The 18256-nt window shown below is 34.0% G+C and overlaps 1 protein-coding gene across 1 annotated transcript in view; it reads right to left on the bottom strand.

Annotated features, from left to right (window-relative positions):
- Positions 1-703: 703 nt before the first annotated feature.
- Positions 704-18256, bottom strand: part of FHIP2A (FHF complex subunit HOOK interacting protein 2A) — a 52074-nt gene continuing 34521 nt past the window's right edge. Inside the window, exons 12-17 of the mRNA XM_069099029.1 lie at positions 14681-14824; positions 13474-13564; positions 9102-9245; positions 5428-5568; positions 4033-4136; positions 704-3931 (exon numbers count right to left, since the gene is read on the bottom strand). Coding sequence (XP_068955130.1) covers positions 3826-3931; positions 4033-4136; positions 5428-5568; positions 9102-9245; positions 13474-13564; positions 14681-14824 — 730 coding nt within the window. The 3' untranslated portion in view covers positions 704-3825. The remainder of the gene's footprint in view (positions 3932-4032; positions 4137-5427; positions 5569-9101; positions 9246-13473; positions 13565-14680; positions 14825-18256) is intronic.

The following is an 18256-nucleotide window of genomic DNA, read 5'->3' as shown; positions in this document are numbered from 1 at the left end:
TGCCACATAAGTTGCTTGGCATGAACCATGCTATGACAATGACTCAGTTCTTTTTCTGTTGTTACTGATAAGTAGCAGAATTTCCATAACACCTATAGTGTATATACAGACACATATACACATACTCATTCTTTATCTCTCTCTCTCTGAAGCTGGCCTTGCATTTTCCCAGTTCTTCTTAGGATTATGACACTGTTTTAATGGATGAAATACTGGTAAATTCTTAACTCATAAAAATTATGTATATACCTGGACACACACACCTCATCCTGCAACTTTCTGTATAAATAGCTGGCAAAACCAGGAGAAGCAATGGTTAAGGGCTTCCACTCACTATTAGGTAAATCTCTTCTGCTGGTGCATTCTCATTCCATTATCCTTTCTACTTTCATATTCTAAAGGTTTAGGTTGAAAAACAAGGACGAAAAGATGCTAGGTAGTCTGAGTAAATGGCTGGCTTTGTTTCTTTCAGACTAAGCTGTACACTATACTTGTTCTATTCAGTTACCAAGTCAGAGAATTTTATACTTAACTAAATGGCTAATCATCAGGCAAAATAGTAATAAATTTTAAAAATAAAATAGCATTTAGAATGAAGTGACATTACTGTTACAATGTTGTCATATAAACCAGTCTTCCTTTAAATACATGAAACAAATGTAATTATACAATTCAAATTCCAAAAATAAAAATACACATGTAGTTTAAATTAAATTAATTTATTTTTAGAATATCCCTCTTAGTCCTGCATGCATTGGTTAACACAAAGTTGAACTTTATCACAATCTTCTTTGTAAAAGTTAAAGTATGTACTCTGATCACTGCTTGGGATAGTTTCTTCACTGGATAGCCCCATGACTGCCAAACCATGGTAACACTGTTGAGTCAGCAATTTATACAAAGTTTAATAGAAAAAATTTACTGAATATCCTCTGTTTAATGTAAACAAGGCAGGAGGCAAACAAAGAGTTTATAGTAACACTATTTTACAGGGCCTGAAATGATTATCAGTTGTGTGTTAAAGCACTAGATTATTATCATGGCATAGATATCTGGATTTTTCATATAACCCAAAATACAAACACCATGTAATTTGTGAGTTAGCATTTTGTGGTTTCTATCAATTCCTATAAACTTCATAGTTAAATGGTAATTTTATATTTGTAAAATAATTTATGGAAATAACCTACCAACTTATGAAATAATTCCATAATTTGTGCCCTGTAAAATTAGGTGTAACAATTTTTACACTAGCAATAGTGTAAGCAAGCTAAGGATTTTGGTCCTTATATATACATATAGTAATGTACAACCAGACTGAAAAGCTGTGTATTAACTCACAGCTCCCATATTGCACAGACAGATATATTATGAGAACTATACATAGTCACAATGTGAGCATTGCAATGGCAATAGGCTAAGACTGATGCTCATTATGAAAAACTTCAACTTGAAAATAGTAACTACACTGGTGGAGAAAAAAAAATTTCTTAAATGTGCACCCCTATTTACACAAATATGCAGCAAAGCTAAAATTCAATTTGGGATCTGCTTAAGGTAATCATCTCAGTGGTGTTTCTTACTCCAACCCTAGCCATTAACAATCTTTTGTTTAAATGTTCACTGATAGGAAATAAAGAGCCCTATACACAGAACAACAATAAAAACTAGCTATTTAGTGCAACATTCCACTGACAAATCCAGATCCAACATTTTTCATATCTTCCTAAAAATGAAAAGTGCATGTGAAAATTAGAAAAACATTAAAAATAAAAGCAAAGTATATCTTAATTGTTAACTTATTTGGAAGAGCCACTGTATTACTATAACTATGGTTTCATAAGCAGCACTCATTACAAAAACAAGTCCTAAAGCTCTTAGCTTGATTTCATGGATAAGCTAGAACACCCATTTCTGAGAGTGAGAACTGAACAGTATTTGGCTTGAGAGGTAACAGCATCACAGTGACATCTTAAACATTAAACAATTATATACAAAACAAAAGAAAATATTAATAAGCAAAATTTGCCTTAATGCATCAAATTTTAAATAATCAAAATTTAGTAAACAATTTCTACAATAGAGTAAGAATGCAGTACTCTTTGCATGAATTGACTTATAACAATAGCAGATTGAAGGAGACTCCATTATAAAAATCTTTTAAAGAAAACTACACATGACGTTAATACCTGCATTTTAGGAATTTGATTTTTTTGTATATTTACTTTAAAAATTTGGAATGTCATTAAAAATTTGGATTAAATGACTTAGAAACATATATTCTCTTAAAAGGTGGCAAATCTACTACTGTTAAGAATACTCATAATTGTTTGATATTCTGTTCTTACATAATAATAAAAAGAAGCTTTATGAGACATAAAAGAACATAAATATAAAATAAAAGCAAAAGCCACACTAAGGTTTATAATTTGGTCCTATATACAGGCAGTGCAGTCTTCACATATGCAAATATGTGCTAAGTAAATATACCTTCTCAAAGAGGCAGTGACAGATTCCCTTTAAATGAGTATAGAGCTAACTTCTTTCCACCAAATATCTTTAAGTGAACTGGTAATGAAGAAAAAGAAAGTGCAGCTGCTTAATTTTTTAAAAATGTTAACAACGACAACAACAAAAACAATCTCCTAAACAGACAAATTTAGAAGAACTGATCTGAGTACTAAAAATCAATTACGTTAAAAGGACAAGTGGCAGCAGCAAACACTGCTTTGTCCACAAAGAACTCATGACCAGTGCCATCTGGATAAGCTACCCAAGAATCCAAGAGATCCCTTCAGCACCCACTTTCTACACACACATACACACAGCAATTTACCAAAATCCTTTGACATATAAGCAGGACATTGAAAGACTATGATTTTTTTTTTCTTTTAGAATTCTATATAACAAAGACTTCAGTAAAGAAAAATGTAAACATTGAGGATGTTGGCATTCTGATTACTGCTTATTAAAGTGGTATCAAGTCAGTTCCTTGCCTAGAAACTACCATGAAATTCAACAGGATAATAAAAATCACAAAACACATTGCCAAGGCACAAAATGTTCTTAACCCAATTTGTGTTAAATAAGCTTCTTAAAAAAAATACTGTTTTAGCAAACACAGTGGTAAATATGATAGTTTAAATAAGCTGGGACCAATATATGAATTCAATTCTTAACATTGCTAAATGAGATTAAAATAATATTTTGAAAAATATGTAATTGATTAAATATCTAGTACATGAATAATGAATTTCTTCACTGTACTAAGTTATTATTTTTCTTAAAAAAGACTGAAGGAAGGTAATTTGTTCTAAAAATTCTTATCTTCGGTTATTACATTCTACTTTTCCCTACCTCTTTTCTGTACTGAATGAATTTCTCTTTTTATGCATGTTTAGCATTTTCTCATTCCCATTTTTCTTTCATGTTTTGTTTGATAAGAATTCTGTCATCAAAAAGTTACAAAAAACAATGATTTTCTTTGCTATGTATCAATCCAAAAGAACATATGCAGAGTGTCAAAAAGCCTTACTACCTAAAATGATATTAAAATAAGCCAAGATCATTAAAGTTATGCCATCAGAAATTTTTACAGCTTTTGAAACAGTCATTAGAAATGTTTATTTCCTGAAGTTGCTTTGATTGCATCCTGGGTTCAATGACGTGCAATTATATACAGAACCATTACAATAAAGACAATGTCAAAAACTGTACACCTGTTACCAAGAATGTCCATTCAGTTGTGGCCTCCACGTTTCTGGCCAGTTTAAGGCTTCATCCTTTCTTGCCTGGGTGGCATAGAGACTACCATAAAGATATTCTTCATGGTGTTGATGAAGTGTGATATTTCACAAATGCAATTGCTGCTAGTTCCTTACAGAATTCTTCTAGCACAATCACACCCTCTAGTAATGTCATGTGGTCGATCCTGGTAAAGAGAAAAGATCTAGAGTAATTAAAAGGGAATCATCACAAAATAGCAATATGTTTATAAGCTTTTATATGACAGTACAAGTAATTATGACTTACATTGGGCCTTCAGGCTCCAAACCAAGTAGTCGTTTTCGGACCAGCAGAAGTTTGGGAGTAAAATCTGGAATTCGTTGAATTCGGACCATAAGGTCTCCAACAACCTGCAACACAAAGAAAGAAAAGTTATTATGTCCCTCAAATCCCACGCATGGGAACCTCCTGGAAAATAAGAGCAGTTCATGGTAGTATAAAGTAGGGGGAATAATGCTAAGGTTGGTTTCAGGAAAATCGGGTTTAAATTTAGACTCTGACCTTAAAAGCTTAATTATTTCTGGAAAATGGTAGACTTGGGTGAAAAAGAAGATAATAATATATGCTCAATCTACCTAAAAAAGAATTATAGTGCAGGTGTTTTGTAAACTTTAAAGCAATGTATAATGGAGTTGCTATCATTATAAAGCTTCTATATAACCCACTTTACTTAAGATACAGGAGAGGAAAATTTCAGTTTTTGCTATTTGATAGTGTATTCACATGTACCTGCTTAATGGAAAAACTTAACACGAAAGTTTTACTTTTCAATATTCACATGATCACAAATACAGAGTTGGAAATGACCTGAATCCAACCCCTTCATTTCAAAGATAAGAAACTGAAGTCCAAATGTTAAGTGACCTGCCCAAAGTTACAGACATCATAAGGGGCAATCAAGATTCAAATCCATGACATTTAGTGCCACATTACAGTTTCTTTATCTGCAGCTAAAGCAGAAATTCACAAACTTATGGACTAAGATCAGCATGGTACAATGGAAATGTGGAAAGAACACTGTACTCTAAGTAACACTGTACTCTAAGTAAGAGGACCTGAGTCCAACTTAGTCCAACTTCTGTCACTCTTTGGGTGACAGTCTATTAACCTCTTTAGCCTTTGTTTCTTCATTTGTAAAATGATAGGGCTGGAGTCCCAAGATCCCTTCCAGCTCTATAGCTATGACCCTATGATTGTTAGAGCAGGAAGAGACCTCGGAGTCTATCTAATCCAACACCTTCATTTTAGAGTTAAAGAAACTAAGTGAAAAGGAGGGAAGTAAATTGCACATACTCACATAATTAATAAGCAAGACTCAAATATGACTCCAAGTCCAGTGTCCAGTATATATTATAGCATAACACCCATCTGTGTTCACCTTTATTTCATGGTGGGTATATGTCTAATCAAACTGTTTTACATTAAACTATTTCTTTATGTATAACCTAAGTCATTGAATACTGGGGTTGGAAGAGATTTTGGAGTAGTGAATATAAACTTATTTCGGGGATTATGTATAAAATATTTCCTTTTGTGTGTACTTGATTAAATCTGGTACATAATGCTATATTTCCTTAATAATATTAACAATAAGTTAGCACTTTTGTAGACCCCATATAACACACAGTATTAATCACTCACCCTGACAATAACAGAAAAAAGTGATCTACAGCCAGAAGCCAGATTCACATATGGATCCAAAAGGTACTCATGTATATGAGGATGAGGGAAAAGAGAAAGTCTGGATAACACTGATGTTACTTGTAAATTTACATCATATGGCTGTGGAAAGGAAAAAACAAAAAGAGAAACATCATAAGTGATTTTTCTTATATATTTAATACTATTCTACTTAATTTACTGTTGAACCTAAATTCATCAGAAAACACAATCCACTATCTTACTTTTCCATTATGATATTCTGCAACTGAAAGAAAGCAATTCTATCACCATTAGCCCTAATATCCTTAGCCAAAAAACTCTAACCCCAAAAACCTTAGATTTTTTTCATACATAGACACAGACACAGAAACATAACTAAGGTACTTCTTTTGTATTTTTCACTGTCTAATGTAGAAATCAAAATTTTTTGACTTGGGGAAAATCACTTCTGTGGGTCTTCATTTCCTTCTCTGTAAAATGAAGGGGTACTCCTCAGCATTTTGGCTAAGATTAAGTATAGGACTGGACTATAGAAGTAAGGTCTCTTCTAGTTCCTAAAATGTTTGTTTAGCTCTAAAATGAAGGTGTTGGATTAGATAGTAGGATCCAAGTCACATTAAGGCATTTTCCCAACAGATAAGCAAAGAATATGAACAGTTTTCAAGAGAAACAAATGATTAACATCTATATAATGTATATGAAAAAATGTAATATTGTTTCTCCTCTCCCTGCATGGAGGGGACAGTGTGGGCAGAAAGGAGCCATAAATATAGCAGGGATGTAGGTGAAGGGGAAGGAAGAATGATTTATGATAATATTGAATGCAATCTTCAATAATATTAAAGATTATTCACAAGTGAGTCAAATTAAATAGCTTTTTAAAAACAAAATAAAAGAAAAACACACACCTAGCCATACCAGGTATAAATCTGGCAAACACAGGTAGTTTATAATAACAAGATATGTTTTATTAAGTGCTAAAAGAAACAAAGCTGATACTCATTTGAGTAAATGGAAGATTTCAGTTTCATGGTCTCAATTAAATTGAATTTTATCACTGAATTAATGAATTATCTTTTCAAAATAATTCTAAAAGATAATCTATGTGTCACTTCCAATCTGAGAATTCTACCTGTTTTTGCCAGAACAGAAGAGAAACATACATTCCCTATCCTCGTTTGTACTTTTTCCTTTGGTAACATGACAGAGTTGTTACCTGACAAGACATAACTAAGGCAGCAAGAGCAAGAGCTGGTCTACAAACTTTTTCTTTAGTTTTAAGTTGAAATGAAATGTTTAAAATAAAAAGCTAGAATTCTACTTGGGGGTTATACTCTTGGTATCAAAGAATATGAAAAATATAACTCAAACTATGAAGAATTATATCATAATTTTTGTATGAGATGGTCTTGGATTTTTAAGCTTACTTTAGTTCTGTCATTCAGCACCTAAGAAAAATACAATTAAAATGATAAATAGAAAATAGTATGGATCAAAGTCCGAAAATTATTTATTTTGGCACTAGAACCATTTGAGTACTAACTATAAAATGTTACATTAATGATGGATTAGAATAAATTAAAATTTTTATTTAAAAACCACAATCATTTTACCTTAGGATACTCATCTTCAATATATCCTTTTTAAAAGTACTACAGAGACCACATAAAAAAAACCCAGAGAAAAAAATTTAAAATTGAAGGGGGCTCAATTTGAATTTTGAAATTCTTGCTTCCCAATATTTAGATTTTTAATTAGCACATTTTTCAGAGTATTTAATGATCAACCCATCAGTTAATAAAATTTATTAAATGCCTGCTATGTGCAAGGCAGTGTGCTAAACACTGGAATGACGACAAATAACAGGTTGTTTACATATACTAACTGATATCCTAACTAGGTAGCCAAGTAAAGCTGTTAAGTTAGAATAGGAGCAGGATTTATTGAATGTACAAGGCTCAGATACTTATATCTACCACATCATAACTGAATGACCAACTAGCTCTGGTGCCTAGGAGAGATTTTCAACAAGGTAAATAAGGAAGTAAGATTAAAAAAATTTCCAAAAGCTTAAACCACTCATACACTACAGATTTTTTCATAATAAACTTTTCAAAATTTTTCAAAAGCTATTCACTGTTAAGAGGCAATAGAAAATACAGAAAACCTACATCATATTGTTTGCTTGTTTTTTTTTTTTTTTTTTTTGGAGGGGGGAAAGCAGGGCAATTGAGGTTAAGTGACTTGCCGAAGGTCACACAGATAGTAAGTATCTGAGGCTGGATTTGAACTCATGTCTTCCTGACTCCAGGGCAGGTGCTCTATTCACTGTGCCACCTAGCTGACCCTGCTTTTTTTTTTTTTTTAAAAACATGGTCTCACCCAATTTATGACATTTCTTTATTTTCTTAATGCCAACCTGATTTTCCTCAGTACTTAAGAGTGCCTTCTTAAAGTTAAGGGATGAAATTTTTGTAATATTCCAGAGTTTGTTTAAAAATCATTAGCATTTTCTGAAAGATCTCAGAGAGAGACAATTTGAAAACATATAAAATTGTATTCTATATTGGATAACTTATAGTGGTTTTCTCCCATTTCCCCCAAATTGCATAGTCAATACAAACTACCCTGATGATTTGTTAGTGGGTGAGGGAGAGAATAAGATCTAAACCCCCATTACTCACTGGAAAGGGTATGTAAGTAGTTCCAATGCGTAACATCACTGAAACCTGAGGAAGACTTCTAGTGTGCCAGTTGATAGTGATAATTTTTATTCACGTTTGAACAAAGTAATTTTGTCATTTTTCCTCTCTTACCTGAAAAAATAACCAGAACCCTTTACGAGTTCTTTGCATAAAGAAGATGCTTATGTGATGATCTATTCTCTTGCAGTTTCAAAGAGAAAAAATAGGACTCCTACATATCAAAATTATGAAAGTTTGACTATAACTTTACTTGTAGTCTAGACCAGGTATCAACAAACTATGGCCTGGGTGCCAAACAGCCATAAAAAAAATGTAAAAACTATTCTTAGCTCATGGGCTGTACAAAAACAGGGGACAGGTCAATTTGCTGATCCCTGGTTTAGATCAGTAAGCTTAGTTTTCTAATATATTAGATAAGCTTATAGATTAGTTAAGTGCTGCAATGGCAAACACAAGATGTTAAAAGACCTGGAGGATGGTTCCCATTGCATTGGGTAGATTCTCATTAGTGGATTTATGAGAGGAATGTAGACAAGAAGCTCATAGGATGAGAGGTGTGCATTCGTTGAGAACTGCCACAATAGTAGTATTAGTATAGGCATGAAAAAAATATCATGGACCCATGAAAATAATAAATACTGAACTTAAGCAATCTTACAAGGGAAAAAAAGCTAATGAATACTAATTTGCATATACCGTTACCTCTAATTCTCTAATTTTCTTTTTAAATGTCTATATAAATGCAAATTTAGCTTTCTAAGTTGATCAGTGAGGGAAATTACTTCGGTCATCAAAGAGGCAGTAAGGTTACTAAACTGAGAAAGAGTATTAAGTAAGACAATCAAAGAATATATAATTGGAATGTTGAAGATAAATTAAAACAAGCCCAACTTACAGAATTCTAAAGAACACAAAACACAATTTTATAAGTACTTAATTTCCAATTACCTGATCAAGAATCCTTCCCATTCTGTCAAACAAAACTTTCAAGAAATGACCCTCAAAGAAAGCTGCTTCTAAATTGCACTTTTCCAATGCTTTTGGAGATCCAGGCCACTCCCATCTTAAGCAGATAGAACAATAGTCCCGGAACTAGGAAAAAGGAATTTTTTTAGTTGGGCTAACAAATTTTAAACAAAAATCATTTTCAGAAATACATTACTGTATATTTATTCAACAAAATAGGTGCTATGCTAGATACGCAAGAGATTATGGTGAGACACAGTGAAAGGAGTAAAGAGTGCTGGATTTGAACTCATAAACATTGGGTTTCAATCCTGACTACCTGTGATTGTTACCTCAAGCAAATCTCCTTAGTCCCTTAGGGCTTTGGTTTCCATTATCTATAAAAAAGAAGGTTTAGAGTAGGTAACTCTCCAGAGTGTCTACCAGCTCAACATCTGTTATCCTCTGATCTTAACTGGGCTTTTCTTGGTGCATGGTTTATAAGGGCCCAAAGGAGGAACAGCTAACTGAAATGGTACTGAGGTGACAAGGTCACAGAGTGTATAGAGTATCATGACAAAGCACCATTGTCACAAAAAGTTCTCACTTTTTCCTTCAATATTTCCAAGTGGAATGATTTTAAAAGTAACATAAACACTGACCAAAACACCAAATTTATTATCCAATGACAAGAAAATGAGTAGATAGATAAGTATCAGCAAAAAAGCAATGGTATAACATTTGTCCATAGTTAGGGTGTATGTATAACTGCTATTTCAAGAAAGGTATTCTCAAATTTAAGTGGGAATTTTTCTCTCATCTCTGATTATAAAACCTGAGGAAGCAATAATAAAAAGAATCTTCTTAAATAGGCAACTTCCAGAATTTACACAAAAGAATACTCCCTATGTCTTCTTAAATTTACCTTAGTCTAGATAAAAGACATTTATGACAAAATGTAAAACTCCTTATTAGTGTTAACTATAGCCTTTAAAAAAACAAGATATTTTAAAACTGATAACTAAAATGCTTAAAATGCTAAATTCCACAAGTTACTATGAATTTCAAAGGATACATAATACCTGTATAGATTAAAAAAAAAAACAACTTAAATAGCCTAAGGAATATTCATAGCTATGAAATGTCAATGTGGGGGCGGCTAGGTGGCACAGTGAATAGAGCACCGGCCTGGAGTCAGGAGGACCTGAATTCAAATCCGACCTCAGACACTTAACACAAAAACTAGCCGTGTGACCTTGGGCAAGTCACTTAACCCCAATTGCTCTCCAAAAAAAGAAAAGAAATGTCAATGTGATAGAAATGACAATACCAAAGTTAATTTACCATTTTAATGTTATACCAATCAAATTACCAAAGAAATACTTTATGGGATACAATAAAATAATAACAAAATATTTTGAAAAATAAAATACCTAGAATACAAAGGGAAATAATGAAAAAATAATGAAAAAAATGAAATAATGTAGGGATGAAAAAGGAACTATATTTCTGGACTTCAGACTATATTACAAAGCAGCAGTCATCGAAACAATTTAATATTGGTTTAAATAGGAATATTGTGTCTTATATAATACGGGCTATGTATTGAAACAATAATGTGTTTAATAATATGAATCAATGGAACAGATTAGACAAGGGAAAATCAGAAATGATGGAACTCATATTAACTATCAATTTCAAATGATTTTGGCCCTTAGGCTTTAACATTTTATTTGCGTAACTCAAATAAAACATTTTTACCTTAAGTTCTTTGAAATTCTGATCCAGAAGTAGTTTTGAAAATTATTTTGATATTTACCAATTATTCGGAGTTCTCTTTAACATCTATATTATATTATTCCATTATAGCTTATAAATTTTAGGCCTTTTATTCAATTATAAAGTAATATGGTTTTAAAACCCATTTGAAAGAATTAGTTTAAATATGTAGTTTTAAACCATAAATCATCTACAGGTACATTTAGGTAAATCACAATTTGGGAGGCTGAAAGATTACATTTCAAGTATTTAGTTGTTTAAAAGAATGATTCCATGAGAAAATACATTTGAATTTCAAATTAATGATTCCAGGAACACCTTTGCTTCCACTGTTTGTTTAGCAGCTGGAAGGATTCTGTGAGAAAACATTTGAAGTTACAAATTCAGATGCAAGAAAGACCTCTCACACTGCTCTCTGCTGGGTAAAGTAGCACAGGGGAAACAGTAGTGGATTTGGAACAAGAGTTTTGAGTCCTACCACTGTCACTTATCCCCTGATGTGACTGTGCAAACCACTCAGCCTTGCTGGGCCCTCTTTTTCTTATTTGTAAAATGAGGGAGAGATCAGATGACCCCTTTCCAGGTCTGAATCTATGATTTTAAGTTTTTGGTACTAGCTCTTGAGGCCTAGAGCTTGGTTTGGAGAAAAGTAGGGAATGAGGATTGGGCACAGGGAGAATCAGGAAAGAGATGCTGGAAAACAGGGAATGATTGCTGGGGGAATGAAGAAGCAGTTTATTTTGTTTGGGAGCCTGTTCTCAATCCTCCTTCTGCTTGACCTTTCTTCAGTCCTTGACACTGTAGACTTCCATGACACTATTCTCTGCTTGTTCTCCTCCTATCTTACCACTCCTTCTACTTCTACAAAGGATCTACAAAAGATCCATTGCTGATCTTCTTCCAGGTCACAACCACTAAAATAGGTGTCTACCAAGGCTCTGATCCAGGCTTTTTTTTTTGCTCTATACTATTTCCTTCAGTGACTACATCAGCTCCAATGGATTCAACTGTCAGCTCTATGCTGATGATACTCAATCTACTTATTCAGCCTTGATCTCTTGATCTCCAATTTCACACACAACTAATAGTGGACATCTCCAACAGGACTCTCTGTATTAATCTTTAACATAATATATCCAAAACTGAATTCATGCCCCACCCCCACCTCCCCTTCCTTCTTCCTAACTTCCCTATCACTGTCAAGGGTACTACCACTCTGACACCCAGGCTCACAACCTGAATGTCATTCTCAACCCCTGGCTCTTTCTTACCCCCTACCATACAATCTGTTGCCAAGTCCTGCCAATTTTACCTTGGTAACATTTCTTGTATGTGTTTCCTACACTCCTCTAACACTGCCACTATCCTAAGGTACAGGCCCTCAAAACCTTACATCTAGACTACTGCAAAAACCTGCTGGGTGGTGGTCTTGCTATAAATCTCTTCCCTACTCTAGCCCATCTTCCACTCAGCTGTGAAATTGATATTCTCAATCTCCAAGTATGACCAGGTCATCCTCCTATTCAATTAAATACAGTGGGCCCATATCATCCCCAGGATCAAATAGAAAATCCTCTGGTATTTATTACTCTCTGTAACCTAGCCCCCTCCTACCTTTCCTGTCCTACTTTTTCTACAATTTACTCCCTCCATGTATTCTGCCATCAGGTAACACCGGCTTCGTTGTTGTAATGTCCACTCCATCTCCAGACTCTGCATTTTCACTGTTGCTCCTCACACCTGGAATTCTCTCCCTCCCTTAACTGCCTCCTGGCTTCCTTCAAATCCTAGCTAAAATCCCACCTTCTACTAGCATCATTTCTTGAATTCCCTTAATGCTAGTCTTACCTCTATTAATTATCTCCAGTTTATTCTTCATATATTTTGTTTGTACATTGTTAATTTGCATGTTTTTCCCCCTATAAGACTGTAAACTCCTTAAGGCTGAGACTGTTTTTCATGTTTCTTTGCATCCCCAGCACTTAGTACAGCACCTGGCTGGCTTCAATGAGGAAGAAAGAGGTTTTCCCTTCTCAGTCTTTTTCCACACTGGCTGCTGGAGTAATGAAGATGTGGAAAGAGTTTCTTTCTTTTTGGGAAGTAGGGAGGGGAGAAGTAAGGAACAGGTGGGAAGATTTTCCTTCCTCACTTCTCCCTCATTGTCAAAGTCCATAGTGGCTTCCTCTACTATTACTATTACTACTTAAGGGAGACTTAAGTAGAGTAGGGAAGAGGGAGAAGTGGTAGCTGAGGATTTGCAGCAAGATCATATTTTCTCATTCTTTCTATCTCCCAATCTTTTCTCCCTTTAATAGCACTGAGTTGAAGAAACCTTGTCTGGTGGGGGGTAGGGGAAGGAATGATTGGGAATGGCTAGAGTGGTGGAGTCAAGTAATGTGGTGGAGTCAAGTCCACCACAGGAAGGAAGAAAGGGAGGGAAATAATCTAGTTACCAGGAAAGTAAAAAGGGACATCAGTAAATCAAATCCATACACACAAAGAGCTAGAAAATTTTATACCGTTCTTGTTTCAGTCTGTACCTCCTCAACGAATTCATTATAAAACATTTAATGAAAAAATTAGTTGCTTTACTTACCTGCCTATGAGCATCTCTGAGGTAGGTGTCATACCCTGTGCCTTCTACCTGGTAGGATGATTTTGCTTCATCAGGTACCAGACAGAGAAAACTTAAAACAAACAAAAAAGACATCCTAAATGCTACTGTATCTATATTTACAGTATCTTTAAAAGAAACTGCTTTTTCCTAGAGATGCCTTTTGAACAGAAGTAAGTCACTTCAAGAGGAGACTTCTTTGAAAAATTATGATGATAATTAATATATTACTTGCCTAACTTTATAGCAAATACATTACTAGCAAAATATTTTTCCTTTAATTTAAAAAGTCACACGTAAAGGCATATTTTTTTTTTTGCCTTTTGGAGGGCAGTTGGGGTTAAGTAACTTGCCCAAGGTTACACAGCTAGTTTTTGTGTGTGTGTGTTAAGTGTTTGAGGCCAAAACCGAACTCAGGTCCTCCTGACTCCAGGGCCAGTGCTTTACTCACTACGCCATCTAGCCACCCCTAAAGACATTTTTATCAAACAATTTGGGTTTGTTTTTTTGTTTTATCTTAATGCTCATGAACAAGCAGACATAATAATTGTTCATCAATGGAAACATTTTCAGTTCCCAAGTAAATTTAAGACATTGTTGATCTTAAGTAACAAGCAAATCATAAAGACATCAATCCTATACTAGCATGAGACTTCAAATGAGTGTTTACGCAAAGGGAGAAGAGAAAGGCTTTTGGTCATTTGGAAGCAGAGGCAGGTAAGTGTCTATATTTTGTTGGCCTCATTCAGTAAAATCTAAACAGAAATAAGAAAACTGATAGAAACATGTGTTCAGCCAAGAAAATTTATTCAAATCAAAAGACCATTTGGTATTGTTTAATATTTCCCTTAGCATATCATTTAATTTTAAGAATCTGTAAGAACAATTGCTATTTTGATCCTGCTAAAAATCTACATATACATATATGTTTATTTGCATATTTAGACTCCAGTCAAGTATGTTTTCTCTTGGACTTGACTACTGCCCTCAGCTTCAATCTTTAAGAATGGCAAATAGTTGTCAGTTTCCTTATATTGTATTAAATAAGTAAAAGCTGTGAAAGTAAAGGTTTCCACTGGCTTCACAATATGTTTTTGGAAAAATTCAAATGAATAGCTATGCAAATAGCATTCACATAAATTATACATAAAAATTAAAGACATATAAATCTATTTCAACAGTAACTTACCTATTTACAATTTTATGGACTTCAGTTTTTCCATCATTTTTGGGGTGTTCTGGAGTAGCAGGTGGTGAAGAACTAAGCCATTCTTGATTTGACAAAGTGTTTTCTGGTGAAAGATCAGTAAATAATGGATCTTCTTCCAAATCCCTAAGTTAAATTTTAGAAATGAGGAAATTATTTTGTTACATTTCTAAAATGGGGCATGAACCTTAAGAATGCAAAGAAGATTATGCTGGAGAACAAAGATTCGGATCTTTTTTTTTCCTCTGATCTTTTCTTTATTTGGATCTCTTAATAAAGATATCATATATAAGAACTATAGATTCTCAGTCAGATGAAGTACATCTAACAAAAAGCGGTAAAATATGTTTGTTTAATGAGCTATAGATACACAAGTTGATTTTAGATAGGAAAATGGAGAGGAAAGAGAAAAACAAAACAAAACAAAACAAAAAACCAAACCTATCCATACAACCACTAAGTCAAATAACACAAGGAATAGGTAATATACAAAGAGTAAAGAAAAGAAAGCTAAATGGCCCAGCAATTAATTCTCAGAAGATCACATCCAAAAAAGAAAGCCAATAATATAATACTTTAGGCCTCAAATTAGAGCAAATAGTAGGTAATAAACAAATATAGATTTTTAACTCAAGAATAGGATGCGTTTGTAATAAAGCAAAAGATAGGTACATTTTATCCAAAGGGAAAAGATAGAGCAGGGAGGCTAGGTAGAAGACAAAAAGGGCAATGGAGTAGCACTGTATACCAAGGTTTACTCATGTGAGGAGAACCACAAACCAGAGGGGGAAGGCATAAAAGAGAACATTTGGGTTAGGACTAACAAAAGTATAAAATAATATAGCAGTAAGCATGCACCTGCCAGAAAGAAATGGACAAAGAGTTTCAGAAACAGATCACAAATCTGCCACATAAGCACGATAGAGTAATAATGAAGGAAATTGGGTATTTGGGCATCTGCTAGAGCATTCTCTAATGCTAAATGTAGTTGTAGGACTAAAATTTTAGAGTAAAAGCTGGCTTAAAAAAGTTAAGTTGATCTGAAGAACAAAATTTCCTTGATAAACACTACTGCTTCAAATAGGAAGAAAAAAACTGATGTTGATGCACTGGCCAACAATGATTTTAGAAAGAAATGTACAGAAAAAAGATTAAAAAAACTAAGTGGCACAGTTTATAACATTGTCAGGAATACTAAAAGAGTGATATGAGGTTGGAAATGAATGCTAATATAAAAAATGTGGGAGGTTTTTTTGTTTGTTTTACACAATGTTAGAGGCAAGAAAAAAAAATCAGAGGGATAATACTGTTGCCAGTAGTGAAAAGAATAATAACAGAGGATGGGATGATAGAAAGAAGGTAGAACTACTCAACTCCTACTCTGCTGACTTCTCTTATAAAGAAACATCTTCAGTTGAAGAGACAAGTGAGACCCAAGCTAAAGTGAGCATATGGTAAGATAAAACAAAGCTTAATGAATTCAAGTCATCAGGTCTAGGCAATCTAGAGCCTGGGGCAACAAAAAATTCTTGCAAATGCAAGGGCTGAATGTGCATTCTGTGTTTTTTTGGGGGGAAAAAATCTATGGAGAATGGTAGGGGTGCTCCAAGTAAGAAGGGCAAATGTGGTCCCAATTTCCAAAATATGGAAATGTAGACATTCTTAAAATGTAGACTTCTTACAGGTTGATGAACCTGACTTCAATTCCTGGCAATATTCTAGAATACTAGATTGTTAAAAGCATGATTAATAACCACCTAGAAAGGGATGTGTTAATTATTAAGAGTCAGCGTAAGTTCATCAAGAGCAAGCATGCTAAACCAATATTTTTTTTGGACAGGGTTACAAGAATGGCAGACCATGGGAAGATGATAAATACAGTATATCTGTTTGCTGATAAGGTATTTGACAAAGTCTTTAATAAAACGTTTGTAGAAAAGATAATGAATGTAGGCTGGATGACTGTAAAGTTAGATAGATTCACAACTAGTTTAATGGCTAAAGCCAAAGAAAATGAAAGTCTGAATGAAATTTCTAGTGAAGCTACCTGCAGGTCTGCCTTTGACTTTGTTTTGTTCACTATTCCTATCATTTACTTCCTGAAGGCATAAACATCATGCTTATCAAATTTATAGATGGCATAGCATCATGGATTTAGATGTAAGGTTGGAACAATTTGGTATCTGAAAGGAGAAGAAAAAGAACTTTTGTTTATTTTTTTTTAACCCTAAAATCCCTATTTAAATAAATATAGTTTTCAGGTGGGATGTGAGAAGTTTGCCAAAATGATAAGGCCCAAAACACGTTGTAAAGGATATACAGTAACATTTCTTTAATAGGTGAAGAGCTTGGTGGCTTGAAGGGAAAGAAAACTTTTATTTACTAAAAACTTATGTAATGAATGGGTATGTAAGGAAAGTTCAGAGTCAGAGACTGTTAGTTAAGAAGACTAGATCGTGGCCTGAGGAATGGCTGGGGCTGCAGAATATTATGGTCCTAGAACTCATATATATGTAACTGTTTTAGGCTTAAAAGGTTGAAACAAACCAAAATGATGAATCAAATGGCTGTTTAGAGATTATGGGAGATTTAGATACAGAAGGTGATTTAGTAATTAACAGCAAATGAGAGTTTGAGAGTTTTTACCCAGAAAGAGAAAAGCAAGTTCCACACCTGAGATCTGAGCCCCAGAAGGGAGTGACTATATAGGATGAGATGGTGAAGAAAGGACAAGAGAGTGAGGAGAAAGCAGGATATGGTGAGGTCATCTCTGAGCTGCGTGAAGACGCCAGCAACAGGAGAGTGGGTTAATTGCTTATTCCCAATCAGCTGGAGAAAGGCTGATTTCCATTAGTAGACCACTATTGCTCAATAGTATAACATACAGAAAGACAGTTGTGAAGCCTCTCAGAAGCGTCTGTTGCTTTCTACTGCCTTCTCTGGTTTGAAAGGGAAAAACAGGCAGAAAAAATAAAGGCTTTGATGCATTGCCCAGAGAACCAGCAGGATAATCTCTATAGCCATTAGGTTGCAGGGAATTAGTAGCCAATAAAATAAGACTAATACTTCTTCAACACCATTTCAAGTATGACTGTGAGTTAAAAGAGCAATTCTTCATCAGTTTAGAGTAAAAGAATTAAATTGGACCAAAAGGGGAGTAGTTAGAAACAGGAAATTATTTAGTAGAATAATGGTTTCCCATAATATAGATGTTCCTGAATAGATCAATGATACCAAGGAATGCAATTCAGAGTTGTGAATTACCCCAAACACACAGTTTTGCTCACTCATGTCAAATATGTGTGAGTGTGTTGATGGAAGGTTTATGCAATAGAACCAGGTTTATGCAATAGAATGTCTATTCCTCTATTTGCTTATAATGGGTCCCTATAATGCAATAGTTATTGTTCCTTTTGCCATACTGTTAAATAAATGGTTATGTATAAGATCTATTATTATCATGATTTTAGATGACTAAGTTTGTTTCAGTAGAAGCAAACTGATGGAGGCTCTATGATGTTGTGCTAAGTAGGGGGAGCATATCCTCCCATAGAATGG

This window comes from Petaurus breviceps, unplaced genomic scaffold (genome assembly GCF_028583685.1).
Source record: "Petaurus breviceps papuanus isolate PSGF00001 unplaced genomic scaffold, PetGlider_PUasm1.0 37, whole genome shotgun sequence".
Classification (NCBI taxonomy): domain Eukaryota; kingdom Metazoa; phylum Chordata; class Mammalia; order Diprotodontia; family Petauridae; genus Petaurus; species Petaurus breviceps.
This window is presented reverse-complemented; position numbering and strand designations above follow the sequence as displayed.